Raw genomic sequence first — 15420 nt, forward strand, 5'->3', positions numbered from 1 at the left:
AATTTCAGTACAAACTTGTAGACTTAAAGAAGCTCAGTCAAAAAAGGTTTACAAATAGCAGAATAGAATACTCACTGAGTTAGGACATAAAAATTGCATTCCCTTTTTTATTTCCTAAAACAATCAACAAGGTGATTCTTGCAGAGAAGATGTGCAAGGTAATCAAACATCATCTTTGCCCAGCAGAGGCCACACATTGGTTCTGTGTTTGGAGCCAAGGATGGGAGTATGGATTTGTGACAGCTTTGTTGGGAAACTGTGGATGTGGTGGAGTGCTTTGGTTTTGTTTGTGGTTTGAGTTTCCTGTTTTTTCTTGAGCTTGCTTCACCCTGGCCTTGAGAGCCTTGAGAGCACTGGGGTGCTGCCCTGGCTGTGTGTGCAGGTGCAGTGGTTCTTCCTGCCTTGCCCCCTTCAAGTGATCAGTGGTGCCCTGCTTAGTTTTGTAGCCAGGTTATCAATTGATCAGTACATGAAGCTGCAGAAAAAGAAGTGTTTTGAGGAAAGGGAGGAATGTTAGAGACATTTGTTTGAGGTCAAATGCACAGATGTCTGAATGATTAATTTTTTTACAGCCAATACTAAATAGTAAATCAAACTTATATGAGCTTTAAAATGTGTTGCTGGCCTTCCAAAGATTTTCTGTTATTTTCACCTCCAGTGCACACTAATCTGTGCATCACTAGCACTCAGCACCAGCTTCTAATTCTCAGAAAGAGAAGGTTATAGCAGATAAACTTGTCTGGTGACTTAGAGCATCAGCTATTCCAGTCCCTCTTGATGTCTGAGATTTGGCAGCAGCCCTGATGTAATTAAAGCCCTTTTGTCTTTCTAGAAGAGTGGGTGTTTCTTTGTGGCGGTTGTTTGGGTTTTGGTTGTTTGTTGAGTTTCCCTTCCCCTCCCAAAAAAGAGCTGAAATTTAAAAGTTCAGTCACACACAGAATAAATGTAACTTCTGCTGTATGAGACACTGAGTGGGGCTTTCAGTGTGGAATATAAAACCTGTTCAGCAGAGAAATATGCATTAATTAAAACTGCTGGTGAATGGCAGTAACCCATGTTTCAAATACACTGCAGCATGCCTAAAACTGCCCAGTAAATCACTTTCAGATACTGAATTCCTAAGTTAAATATATATATACATTCTACTTGACACTGTGTAGAAAGTTCCTTTTTTCTGCTTGTTTAGAGCAATCAAGACTTCTGCAGATTTTGTTGAAAGACAAAATATGTGTGAATAATAAATATGTATAAATATTAAATGCATTGGAGGGTAATATTTTTTACACTCCTTTGAGTGAGGGGGCTGTAAATCCTTTTAACTGTCTTGGTGACAAAAAAACAAATCTCAACAAACAAACAATTCTTACACACCCACCCACCCCTGTGGTGATATTGTTTGATTTGTTTGAAGCCTAAATGCAAGCTTACATTCAGGATTGGAGGTTGGTATTGTTGGATTAAATTGGGCAACATAGGAGGACCACACTTGAAACAAAGCAATTTACCTTTCCACGGTAAAGTGTGAAGGTTTGAGTGACCTTAAAGTGTCTAGAGGAATTTCAGCCTCTCTAAACTATTAGGGAAAAAACTATTTGGGGTGAGGTGAGCCTGATGCTCCTGATTGCAGCATTTCAGAGCTCAGGCATTTGCTTCTACTGATTAAAAAAAAAAAAAAAAAAAAAAAAATTGCACAAAACTGTCGTATTTTTGAGAATCTTCATCCACTACTGAAATAGCTGGTTTGTACTGAGAAAAACAATTACCAGCAGCTTCTGTCTTTACACTATCAAAGCTGAAGGAATTGGATTTTCAGGATTGCCTTGAAGGGATTTTTATGCTGCTGAGTAGTCTCAGCCAGAAAGGACGTGGCTGTTTAAACAGCAGAGCATTCAGGTTCCCTAGGGCCCTTCATTCTGCTGTAATTCAGCTGCACAAAAAGGAATTGCTGAATTGCAGCAGTGATCCTGCCATGGTGTCTGAAATATAATGCAACACTTGTGTGTAGGTGTTTTATTTTTTTCTGGATCCCTTTAGTGATCAATTTCCAGGGAAAAATGCTGCCAGCATCCATACATCATGATAATTTCAAGTAAAGGTAGGGTTCTAGTTTCTTGGGGCCCCATAAAATCCTGAATCTCTGCAAACTAAAATAACTTGTAGGTATACAACATTGTGTGGTTTCTGTATTTATTTTTTTTTTCTTTTCTTGTAAGGACAGGCAAACTGACATTATTTTGTATTTTATTTGAACTCTGCCACTTCATGTAGAACATTAATTGCTTGAAAACAATGGTTTAGATTCCTGATGTTCAAAATGAATGCATTCCATGTACCTATCACTAACTTAGTCTCAAATTCTTTACATGATATAAAATGCTTCTTCCCCTTGGAAAGCTTTGTTATGTTTAAACAATGACTTTTAGCATATTAAAGTATTTTTGTTGGCTAGGACACAGAGAGAAAGGCATGACTGACAAATTAACACTAACTTAGCTTCCAGACTTGAGCCCAGTAGAAAACAAAGAGTATAAACCTGGTCCTATTGGGAAAGAGCGTTCTTTAAAGAACAGGAAGGTGAAGGATGCCCAGCAGGGAGAGCCTGAGGGACAGGAGAAGCCATCTCCCACCTCTGTCAGAAGCCCAGAACCTGTCACTACAAAGGAGACCAAAGCAGCGAGCGAACTGAGCACGGAGATAGGAACCATGATATCTGTGTCTGCTCCAGAGTTTGGGACAAACACAAAGGTAAGAAAAATACTGCCAGATGACTGAGCAATGTTTGTAAAATGTGATCACAGTGAGGTGGTTGACACTTGGTTGCCTGCTGGTGGTGCTTGGACAGCAGAGCCCAGTGAGGAGCAGATAGGAAACATTGGTGCTGCTTGAATTAAAAAGTGCCACAGAGATGTGCTGTCACACCCGTGGTTTTGTCACACCCCTGAGCACAGATCAGCTTGGAAGTCTGTTCTGCTGCCTGGGAAAACTCAGTCCTGAGCACTGCTGTGGAGAGTGGCTTTGGAGCCTGGGGTAGGCAGAGTCTGTAGACTCAGATCAGTGTGATGTATTCAGGATGACTTCCAGCAGAGAAGTGAAGTCTTGTGCATGATTGCTGGTTGATTGTATGGATGACCACAAGCTGTGAATTAAGTGTTGTTCTGTGAACAAAAGAAATCTCTAAACTAGGAATGTGCTAAAGCTTTAGATAAGGCTTGTTCTGTTTCCCTAAATGGTTGTGTATTTCCTTTTGGCTTGGATATTGTCTAGATATTCCTTGCAGAACTTCACAGTATTTAGGACTCATCACAGTCCCCTGTTTTCTTTATAACTGCTCAGCAGTGATCTGGTGTTGGGATTCATTGTTCTGCAGCTCAGTTCTTAGATGTGGCTGAAAAACATCTCCAGAGGCATCTCCTTCCTGCCTGCATCTTGAGCAAGTACTCTGGTTGTCATCTCTCAAATGTAAAGAAGCCATGCAGTTTGAGTAGCTACTGCTTAATAGTCACACCTGCTTTGGTAAAGGAAAAATGCTCCTTGGAGGTTTGAAAAGCAGTTTCCTAAATGGACTCAGGTTGGTTGCCTGCTGTCTCAACCATCCTGGTCTTAAGCAGAAATCTTGTGATGCCATTTAGGAATATTGATCCTCTTTTAAGTTAATTAATAGTTGAAGAATATGAAGTGTGGATCACTCCCAGTTGATCTTTGTCACCCACAGCTAGGGAGAAAAACCCAAAACAAAGGACAGCTTTGGCAGCTTTTTGCCAAAACAGATACTGTCTCAATGAAGTGTTGCTACAGAGCAAGTGTAAGGGAGGATATTTGTGTCCAACATGGAAGCTGCAGGCTTGAGGAAATTCAGTGCAGGGATTTCTCATCCTTCCTGACATTTTCCATCTTGTAGGTAGATGTGAGTGGTTTATGTTCATACCAGAAATGGATGAAGTGTCCTTGTATGAGAATCAGAAGTGTAGAGCAGTAAACACCAGCTTACACAGGTGTTTGGTGAGGCTTTTTGTATCCTGTACTTCCCAAGGTCCCACAAATTCCTGTGACCAGAGCTCAAGACAGGAGAAGAGGCTTCTTCTAAGCCACAAACAAAATAGGAAACACAACTCTGATTACTGCAGGCTAAGTGTAGTCAAGTAGCTCTGATAAAATCAGCAGAATTTTCTCTCTGCAATTGTATTTTTGAAGTAAGAGTTTCTCAAAAGGAAGTCTGTGCCACTAGGTTCAGCTGAACATGGGTTGCCAAGGTTCTTTAAACTACCACAGTACTAAAGCACTGAGATTTCTGTCCTCTGGAAATGAAAATTCCCATAATTTCTTTATTGAGTGGTTGGTGGAAGAAGCCTTCAATAACAGGCCTAAATACTCCTGTCTTAACAGCACCAGCTTTGCTTTCAAATTCCTTTGGTAGGAATAGTTCCTGAGGTAATAGTAAGTTGCTTTTTCTAGAAAAGAAGTGGAACTTAAACCAACATAGTTAATCTCTGGAAGTTAAACCAACAACCTGCAAATTTATTGGATAAGATAACCTTCACCTAGGTTTTGCAGGAATAAACCTGCAATAAATGTCCCTTCCTTTTGAAGAGGCTTTTGATAGGGATTCAAATACTGCTCCAGCCTTGGAGTTCTTGTTCTGATGTACTTTGCAATTGCTTTTTCTTGTCTTGGTACTCTTTCCATTGCTAGTTCATGAGGGAAGAGGTGTTGACATCTTTAACCTGTTGTTTCAATGTCAAATGTTGACGTTTTGGCAAACCTAAATGGCTTTTCTTCTGATAGTCTTAAACATCCCTCTCAGAGATTACTGCTCAGCTTCCAGCAAGGGATTCTTGTGATGTGTTTGGTGATTTAAAAGTCTGTAAAAGCCAGCTGTCCTCCCTCAGAAGCTTTGTGAGAGTATCCCATCCATTCCAAAACAAACATCTTGATAAGAGCATGTGCATTTAATCATACAAAACTGCTTAGAAACTGTATAAATATAAATGAACTCCTACAGTGAGATGTTTAAGTTCAGTACATAAGTATGATGCTCAGAAGCCATTGCAGCTGTTTCTCTTGGATTTTGCAGTATTTTTGTAGTGAAGGCAATCTGATGTGTAAGTTTCTGAATTGGATAAAACATCTCAGCCCTTGCCTTTCCCAGCCTTCCATTTGAACCTGTCAAATCCCAGGAAGATTAATACACCAGTGAAGCATTTGGTCGGGTAATAACAGCTGTGTCTTACAGATCATGGCTAAAAGGACACACAGACTGGTTTTCAGAAGATTTTGAGTATCTTTCAAGCTCTAATTTGGGTGATTTATGTAAATCAGGGACAAATGAAATGGTTAATTTATGCCATTAAGTACCCTGATCCTTCACAGCAAGGTCTGCCTTGTGCTTTGTTCATCGAGTCACTTGAGGTTTTGTGATCTCTTCTTTTTGAAGGAGGGAGTTATAAGAAGTCTGCCTTTTCTTTTTCTTCAGGTACAAACAATTTGTAGAGAACTCCAAAAAAAGCATAAACATGAGCTTTTTGCTCTAGCTGTTACTAGTTTCTAGTAAAGTAATCAGTAGATTTCTTCAGTCAAACAGTTGTATAGGAGAATCATTTTAACTGAATTACAAAAGCTTATGGTGATAAACCACATGTAACAGAATCCTGAACTTAATGTACCAGGAAATGAGGGATGGAGATGAATCTACAGTTTATGGGGTGGTGTTAATGTGGTTAAAGCATTGTCTGCATGGTCAGCACATAAACCACCCTTCAGCATTGCCCACGCTCTTCTCAGGGCACCAGAGGCGATACAATGGTTTGGGTTTAATGCTAGTGAAAAATCTCTTTTTGTGCTGTGAGTTTGCAAAGTAAGAAAGTTAACAGTAGTCTTGATCCATCTTCTTTCATAAGGAATTTCATTGCTGAAACCCTGAAAAAATTGCATCCAGACTTTGCAGGAAATTTAATAGAATCCTCTTTCTTAGGCAGTAATGAATCCTTTAAAAAGCATGGAGCCATTTAATTACTTCATTAGAAGGCCTTTGTGATTAAAGCAGCCTTGTCTGCTTGCCTTGTTTTACCCAGTTTGCCTTTTGGAATCCAGTGCAAATGTGCAGCTTGGAGTTTGGTGCTTGGGATTGTGGGAAGCACCATTTATCTTGTATTTCGCCAGTTTAACAAGTAAAGGAAGTGAATAAATGGGAAGAAAAGAATTCTCTATTTTCTTCATAAATTATAAAAATAAATCACTGTGCACATTGTCCTCCCTCACCCCATTATGGTTTAGCTTGTTCTGGTTTTTTACCAGAATGAGCTCATCCTTTTAAGGAGGATTCTTTGTCATTTGTCACTTAGTATCTCAGTGCTCTAATTGCTTTTTTAGAGGCATTGCCACAGACCTGAGGAGCAAATTGAGTGTGCACTTATTTAATAGCTGATCGTCCTACTGGTTGGATGCAATTAAATAAGCATTATATGGTTTGTGTCTTCAAAATCATGATGGGTTGGCAAGTCCAGACACTCAATAACAGTTCTGCTGCTGATTTGTCCTTCAGTTCTTTTGTGGTGTTTGGTTCTATAAAGATGATGGAGGTTTTCCTGGGCTTCAGGGATGCAAAACTTGAGACACATAAAAACTTTGCTCAGATCATTTGTATCTACAGCTGCAGGAGTCACTGCCTACAGCCAGCCCTGAAAGGACCTTGTTTGCTGAGCACACCAAGGGCCATGTAACTGTGACAAATAAACTTCAAGGAAAGCCTCTGAATAAACTGGAAACCTCAGTCCTTTTCTTCCTTGAAGTCATTACCTATTGCAGATATCAGAAGGTGGTAGCCTGCACCATCCAGAGAATCTGAGTCTTGTGACTTTCAGAGACAAAACTTGGAAGAAAGAAAATTGTTTTGCAAATTGCAACCATCCTTTTGTGTTCTTTTTAATCTGGAGGGCCTTTCTTGTCACAGCAAGAAATTTCTGTATTTATTGAAAGCTACAGAAAGCTTTCAGCTAAGGTATTTTACTTTTTAAGCAGACTGAAAGTGCCTGCAGGTGGCTGAAGCATCTTGGGTGACAAATGATAATTGGTTGCACCAGCACAGTCCAGTTTTACAGTGCCCAGGCAATACATTGCTCTGTATGTTCTTGCCTTACAGATTGTATTTTGACTTTTCTCCAGATGTACATTGTGAGGTCATGAGGCAAATTGTAATCTTCTAAGAATCCTCCTGACCTCAGTAGCAATTCTGCAATAAGGGTTGCTAGAGATGACTTGTAAGAAAAAACGGTGTGAAATTCTAATCTTCTGTTGCTTGGTGAACTCCTCCTGTAGAAAGGCCAACATCTGTCCAAGAAATTAAAACTGAATTTAGGTAAGGGAGATATTTTAATGGAATTGTTTTTCTTCACAGGAGTCTGTAACAGACTACACTACACCTTCTTCTCATCCTAACACAGTGGCTACTAGCAGTACAAAAATGGAGGAGACTTTGGTGACGAACGTAAGTCCATTGCAGTGATCGTCTTGACTTTGAAGACAAGAAAATATTTTCACACTTCTTTTAAAGCACCAAATAGTGCCTTCAGTGAACAAGTCCACAGGGTTCCTTTCATGTGAACTAGATGGGCTTTTTCCAGTAATCTTACTCTGAAGGACATTTGGTTTGATGAGCACCTGCTCTGGAATTCTTCAGGTATTTTCTTGTCTTTTGAACAATCACAGTGAGCTAAAGAGCACAGAAAATGGAGATGTTTATAGGGACAATTCTAAAAAAAGCAAAGATAGGCATAATGAGGGAGCGTGTTCTTGGCAGCAGTTGGGACTTGAGCCTGGTACCAGCAGCAAAGCTCTGTAGGCTGAGTTTGAAGAAAGGCTCTTACAAACAAAGGAGTTTTGGAACCGTAGCCTGAAATCACAGCAACTGCATGCAAAGGGAACAGCTGAATGGTTGTGAGAGCAGACAAGAGGCTTCCAGGTGTTCAGTTGCTATGGAGATGAGATGTTTGCAGCCCTCAAAGGCAGTGCAGTGATCCTGACCCGTGAGCGTGGCACAGTGATTGAGAGCACCAGCTGGGTTGTGACTCGCAGCAAAACCAAGTTTGTCTTGAGCGTGCTGGGGCAGCAGGGAGCTTGGATCTTGTGATTCTTGTTGTTTGAGTAACAGAATTAGCTCAGGGTTGAGTCACTTGTTGATGGGGGAAGGAAGAATCATACAGTAGGATCTCAGGTTTTTTATGAAGATGTCTTGTGAATTCCATCAAAAATGCTTTTCAGCTTACTGCAGCACCGTTTTGAAGCAGTACTGATTGAACTTCTTACTCTTCTGCTGGCTTTTCTGGTAGTGTTGTGGTTTTTGACTTTGGTGGTTAGAGTGGAAGACTGAATTCTTTTGTGTTAATGATGTCCAATCCTTGTGGATGTTGGAGTTGAATTTCTAACACAGCAATTAGGGGTTCCTGGCCACAAAGGATCTGTGCCATCCCCTGCTTCAGAGCTTCAGGATCTATCTTTTGGATTAGCCTTATCTCATCCAGTGAAAGTCCATTAGCTATGCTATGAGTAGAGAAAGGAATAGTTAGGAGTGACAGACTGGACACTGCAGTATTTTTTATTCATTTCCTTTAAAACTTCTAGGAAATCCATTGGAGTTTTCATAGGCAAAGATAGCAATAGCATTATGTTAGGTTTATTTCCCCAAGTACCACATCATTCATCTTTTGAAAGAGAAAATAACTGAACTCAATTATTGGATGGCAAATCTGTTACAGTTTGTTTCATGGTGCTGTGATTTTGCAGCTCTACAAAAGCTTCCTCTTTTCAGAAACTGCATCTCAGAACTCAAGGTCACAAAGCCCAGTGTACTGTATTGGTACAAAAAGGGACAAACCTGGATTGGGAAGAATTTTTGCATATCAGTAAACTGAAATGGTACTTGAAATTAAATCCCCAGACAACAGACAATTGGTGTTTGTTTATTCAGAGGACATGGACACCTTAAAACCTTAATCTTCAGCCTCTTAGAGGGATGAGAAGCATCTTGGCACCTGCTGAGTGGCCTTTCCTTGCCTACCAAATTTTCACCTTATTTTATCAGTCTCCCTGCCAAATGCTCAAGCCTTGAAGAAATTATAGCTCACTTGATAAAGCTTGAGCTTTGCTTTCTGGGGCTTTTCTAGTAGACGTAGTTAGAATGTGATGTGTGTTGCCTGCCTTTCAGGTGCCCCTGCCCCACACCCTTCCCCTCCCTAGGAGGGAGACTTTACAACAGAGCTCCAGCCTAACTCCAGTTTCTCCCGCTACCGTCGACCTCACCCTCAAGGTATGTACCACATCCCTCTAAGGGTCGTTTTCTTGCATGCAGGGGAAAAAAGTTATTGGAGAACTTGCTGGTGAACCTTTTTTTAGAGCCTTCCTTTGTTTCCTCTGCTGAACTGCTTTTGCATATAAATGGATGGCTGAAACACGAGACTCTATCGAAGGATGCATTTAAACCATAAATTTCTAACCCCGTTTTGCATTAACACTTGGCATCTCAACCAATCTTGGCTCCCACTGCCCTGAAAAACCAAGATCCTAGAGTTCTAGCATTGGACCACAGTGCTCATGGCAAACTATCAGAATCTGACTGAGGTTTTTTGAGTGTTCAGCTTAAAATAAGTTGCCTGGTTTGGTGTAAAGGCTTGAAGGATTTGCTTGATAAAGCCAAGCTTGATTTCTTCTTAGTGCTAAGACTTTGGTGCAGTGCTAATGTGGTTTGGAGTTGGATGGCTGAAGTTTCAGATAGTGACATGTAGATGGTGTGTTGGTGTCTCTGAAAGGCAGTTAGATCAGCGAGTCAGAACGTGTTTTGTTGTGTTGTAAATGTTCTGTTTCCTGCTTTCCAGTGCAGAGCAAGTGCAGAGAATATTCTGAGTGCTCTTTTCCCATTTTGTTGGATTTTGGACTGTGTGCATTGTATAACTCACTAACACAGAGTTGGGCTCTAGCTTTGCTACTGTATTTTTAGAAGTTGTTGAGTTTTTTCTTCTTTTGGTGTCCTAGATCTGCTTTGTGATTGTGACTGGACCAGTAGAAGTGTTGTTGCTGCTTCTGGTATTAAGGAGTAGTGGTATCTTAAACTTTAGTTTAAGTTTTTAAAAGAAGAAATGAAACTTGAGATTGGATGCAGAACTAATGCTTTGGAGGAAGTTGCTTGTCAATCCCCGTGAGACTTGTCTCACTGACGTGGTTTGAGAGCTGCTTGCTTGTGTTCTCTACAGATGAGAAATACTCATTTTCTCTTGTTGAATCTCTGCTTTTCTTTTGTTAACACTTTATTCCCTAAAAATATATAACACCTCTTTCAAGCAGTAGACCTGCAGAAATGGGGAGAGCACTGTGGAGGGACAAGCAGTTTAAAAAAACACCTGGTTTTCTGCTGCTTTCTTGTGTAATGAGTTATCCTGATGTGACTTTCTGGCGTCTGAAAGTGTTGTTCTGAATTAGTCTCTGACAGTTTGGCAGCTGGAAATGGAATCCCGTGTCAAACAGGTAGGGCTGTTACCTCAAAGTGTGGGACACTGCCCAGTTCCAGAGCAAACTGTGCTGTCTGTCTCATTCATCCTGCATTTCTTTTCCTGCTCTTGTGGTGTCGGTGATTTCTCAGGGGATGATAGATTTTGGACGTGTGGTAACCAAATAGGGGCAAAGTTCCATGTTTTGAGGCTACCTTGAAGAACCCTCTGATGGAAATCTGGATGGAAAGCTATTTGGAAACAGCTTTGTCCCTGATTTCTTTATTCCAGCCACTGGAGCTCTACCTCCTTTTCAGAAATGCAGGAGGCTTGTTCTGAAGCACACACTGAGACTGTCACTGTCACAGCAGGCTTTCTGGTCCAGGCACAGCTCTGTTCTTTGTCATCCTCTTCAATAGAACCCTTGCATCTTTCAAAAGATCCTTTTGGAGCAGGAGAGAGGAAAGCATTTCCTTCATTTTCTTAAAAGAACGAAATGTCCAGGTTCTGCCTGCATAAAGGATTAATCCTCGCACCTCCTCTTCCCTCCATCCCCTGTCACAGAAACCTCTCTGGAGAGACTTGTGGGGAGCTTGGCCACAATTTCTCCCACTGCTTGGCATCATTCTTTGATGGAGGTATAAGGTGCTCCTATGGGAAGCCTTGTTGAGATCTTGTTTCCTTGGAGTAACTTGGTTGAAGTCATCCTCTTAAGGACTCTACTCACGGGGCTGCTGTAGGTAAGGAGCTGAGCAGAAGAAAGTCCAAAGCAATCTCAAACTGAGCTGCTTGGCCCTCTTCATGTCCAAGGTTTCATCTAAAATTCCTGTGTAGGCATCTGGTCCAGAATCTGACACATTTGGACTTTCTTTCTCTAACCAGTGAGACTTTGGTGTATTTATTTAAGGAAAGACAACATTGGGGTTTGTCTCCAGGGGAGGTTTTGGGTAATATGGGCAGGGCTGTTACTGCAGTGTGAAGGCCCCAGTGGGTCAGTGCTGAAAAGAAGCCTCAAGCAGCCATGATCTCCTTGTGCCCTCCTTTCTTTCCCCCCTAACTGAGCAGTGGAACTTCAGCACTGTCCTGTCTCACTTGATTCAGAGCTTCTTATTCCTCTGTATCTGGTCTGTAGATGGTGCTGCACAGGCATTCCTAGAGTATCAATCTCTCTTGCATCTTTTTTTCTAGCTCATCAAAGTTAATGGTTGCTAAGAAGCTTTCCAAAAGCAAAGATGTTTTCCAAAAGAAAACTTTAGGGCTCTGTCACATGCCCTAGATGTGACAAAACGCAGTTTGTAGCTTTTGCTAAGCAATAGTTTCTCCAGGACATCATGAAACCCAGTGAACATAGAACCTTCTACACCTTCTCTAGTCTGACAGTCACAGGCACTCACTTTCTCTCAATGCCACTGCAATACACATAAGCAAAATAAAATTTCCAGCACATTAGTGATGAATGAAGTTTGCCTTGTCTGTAAGAATCAAAACCAGTTTAGAGGAAAATGTTGTGGAAAGGAAACAGAATGATTGCTGGGGAAGATGATCTCAAAAATGAAGATAGGTGACTTGCCCCCAGAGGACTTAAAGTGTAACTTAAGTTTCCCTCCTCTCCCTTTATTCTCTTCAGGAATCCAGAACCTAATTTTCCACATGGGTGTGTATTGATCACCTGTGACCCGCTTCTTTTGATAATTGTTCTGGTTTTTTATCACTTCTGATAAATAGACAAATCTAGACCAATAACCTGAGCCATGTTTGATCTGTGCAGAGTGCCTAACTCAAGTAAAGCAGGGCAGGTTGACAAATGTGGCTTTGAGAGACTGCAGGTCCCAGCTAGGGGGGCTCTCTTGAGCAGGCAGAGAGGGCAGATGTGTGGTGAGTATATATTTACCCCTTAATATCCACCACTAAAGAGAGCTCCTGGCCTCCAGAAAACTACAGTGAGCAACTTCAGCTCTGCTGGCAAAACTTGTGTTTCCACTGGAGACAGCTGAAGGTTGTGCAGAAGTGCATGGACCATGTTTGAGCTTTTAAATTAGTGAGTGTAGTCTAAACATTAATGTTTCCTGTTCACTGAACCCTCAGAAGTCTCTCAATTTAGATTTCGCATTGCGTGTCTAATGTAGCGAGAATTAGATTTTATTGGCTGCAGTAAAACAATGGTTGTTTCCACTTCTGGTGGAAGGTAACTGTGTCTATAATATTTAAAGTTTCATCTCCCTTGCTGTGCAAGACATAAGCTCATAATTATAGAAATAGAGGAGCATGGAGCATTTTTAGTTTTAACATAAAGCAGCGCACACAAGCTGTGTCAGCTTGTGGTTGCTTCTTGAGCAGCAATTGCTTTGGAAATCTAAACTTGCCTGCTGTCATGTTCACTGAAGTGTGCAGTAGGTATCTTTGGTGGTCACTCAAGGTGGATGATTGACCAAGAAATCAAGGGGCTGCTTCATTTGAATGGCCCAACTAACTTGGAAGTAAAGGACTTGATGGAAATATTTAGCGGGGGGTTTTCCCTTTCTTTTGCTCACTGTGTCTTTGCTCTTCATGTCAAATAAAACCAAGCCAAATTAGTGTGAGTGAATTCTCTTTTAAGCATTGGATGGTATGATGATGAACTGTGCACATGTGCAGTTGGAACAGATGAGCAGCTCCAACTTCAGGCTGTTTGCTTTTTGCATGAACAGAGTTGCACGATTACAGCGACTTCCAAAAGAGGCTCGCATGAAGCCCAAATTGCCTTTTGACTAAAAAAAAAACAAAACTATTAAAAGAGGAAGGAGGACTGCTTGAAACTTCCTAATAGATGAGGAAATTTTTTTTTTTCTTTTAAATAGATGGAGTCTGCACGCAAAGCATGGGAGAATTCCCCAAATATGGGGGAGAAGAGTTCACCGGTGACCTCAGCAGCGTCTCCCATTGCTGGTGGCAGCAGCAGCAGCAGCAGCACTGGGCCAAGCAGTGGCACTTACAGCTCTTTCTCAAGTGCATCCATGCCTCCTATTCCTGTGGCCTCAGTTACCCCCACAACATCCCTCTCAGGTACCAGATGTCCAGGCTCTGTAGTGTTGTGTTGTTCCTTGCTTATGTTTTTCAAGGGATTGGATTCCCTTTGGAATTGTTTAATGGAAAGCTAACAAAAGGCTCGTGCTAGAAATGGAATGTCAGATCTGAACAGCAGTTTCCCAAATAATCTGTTGACTGACTTAACCTGTTTCACTTCATTCAGCTGAAAATAGTACTAAAATGTCTCTCTGCCTAAGCTACTTGCATGGGCTTGAAAGAGGAGGTAAACTCTTGTCTGCCTTACTGGTTTAATTTTGTTCAGCCAAATGGAGCAAAGCACACAGATTTTGTGGAAGAGGATAATTCTGATGTCCAGCTAAGTTTTACTTCCATTTGTGCTCTTGCTTTTTAAGTTAAAGCTTAAAAAACTCATACCAAAACCTGTTTGCAAAAGGCAGAGCAAATGTCCAGCTGCCCTTTCTTGGCAGCAAACAAAAGATGCTGTATCTGGTTAAATCTTCATGCCTTGGAATATTAAAATACATCTCCATGAGAGGCACAGCCACTGTGGGTTGCAGTGTTTTGTTGTACAGCTGACCAAGCTGCCTCCTTCAGTACTCCTGTGTGCTCCTGTGCCTGAGAAGGGAGATGTATCAGGGCTGCAGCACTTCCCACAGTGAACTCAGCAGAACTGGCTCCATGTTTTTCTTGTGCTGGTGGAAACAGCTGCATTAGGTTTCAGTTTTCTTTGCTTCTCTCCTCCTAGGAGCTGGAACATACACAACCTCTTCACTGAGTACGAAGACTGCAAGCACCTCAGACCCTCCTAATATCTGCAAAGTGAAACCCCAGCAGCTGCAGACAAGCAGCCTGGCTTCTGCCAGCCACTTCTCCCAGCTGAGCTGCATGCCATCCCTCATTGCCCAGCAGCAGCAAAGTCCCCAGGTCTACGTGTCTCAGTCTGCAGCAGGTAATGGTGTTTGTGGCTCGAAGCCACACATCTGCTTTTTTTTTTTTGAATTTTGAAGCTGGGGAGTTGAATTTGGTTCTGATTTTTCTCTGCAGTAAAGACAGAATGATTAAGAGTGTTCTGTACTCAGAGACTCACTAATTGTCTTACTCTAAATCTGCAGTGCTTTATCAGGAAGTACAAAGGTAGTGCTGTGATGAAGAAAGTAAGATCGAGTCTCCTAATGTACCATTTTTCTGTTGCAGAATTGTAAATTGCTATTTAAGACCAGGAGTGATTTAGTTTTAATTTCTTTCTTAAAATGCTGTAGTAGTTGAGAGTTGTGACATTTTTTCTTTAAGGGAAATCCTACATCTAGTTAACAATCTAGTTAAATTCCATGACAGTATAACAAGTTCTTAACCTTCCTTCACCCAAATGCCTTTTTTGGCCAGAATCTTGTTCATCCTCCAAAGTTGTATGGGTTTAATGATACCTGTGCAAGACTGATAGATTCTGGGGGTGAATTGGAAAATATATCAGAGCTTTTGAAACACCCAGCTCTCCAGTGCTGCTCCTTCTCTGGTAGCTGTTACAGTGGGAAGCACTGACAGTAGCTGCATCTTTAACTCTTGATGAAAACCTTTCTAGCAAGGAGGTGGTGGGAATCAGGTACTAATTTGTATTGCTCTTCCTGAGGTACTACAGCTCAAATCCCAGCATTTTACATGGACACAAGTCACCTCTTCAATACCCAGCATGCACGTTTGGCACCACCTTCTCTGGCCCAACAGCAAGGCTTTCAGCCAGGGCTTTCTCAGGTATTTGGGGATTCCTAATTCTCTTTTTTTTCTCCCTCCATATCCATATTGCCTTTAAAGTTCTGCTAATGATCTGTTGGGGGCAGGGGAGAGTGAGACTAAAGACTGCAAAAAAATGAGGCCTTGCTGTCTGTTCTGGTGCCTGTTTGATTCAGTGTTTGATTGATGGCCA

At 41.4% G+C, this 15420-nt stretch overlaps 1 protein-coding gene across 4 annotated transcripts in view; it reads left to right on the forward strand.

Moving 5' to 3' along the window:
• PRRC2C (proline rich coiled-coil 2C) overlaps positions 1-15420 on the forward strand; it is a 68624-nt gene that overhangs the window by 40124 nt on the left and 13080 nt on the right. For 2 of the 4 annotated variants that reach the window (XM_058843324.1, XM_058843327.1), the window contains exons 22-27: positions 2494-2745; positions 7391-7480; positions 9197-9298; positions 13310-13514; positions 14245-14448; positions 15127-15248. In XM_058843324.1, coding sequence (XP_058699307.1) covers positions 2494-2745; positions 7391-7480; positions 9197-9298; positions 13310-13514; positions 14245-14448; positions 15127-15248 — 975 coding nt within the window. The remainder of the gene's footprint in view (positions 1-2493; positions 2746-7390; positions 7481-9196; positions 9299-13309; positions 13515-14244; positions 14449-15126; positions 15249-15420) is intronic. The other 2 variants (XM_058843325.1, XM_058843326.1) reach the window with 2 other exon arrangements.

The sequence above is a fragment of the Poecile atricapillus genome, chromosome 7 (genome assembly GCF_030490865.1).
Source record: "Poecile atricapillus isolate bPoeAtr1 chromosome 7, bPoeAtr1.hap1, whole genome shotgun sequence".
Taxonomy (NCBI): domain Eukaryota; kingdom Metazoa; phylum Chordata; class Aves; order Passeriformes; family Paridae; genus Poecile; species Poecile atricapillus.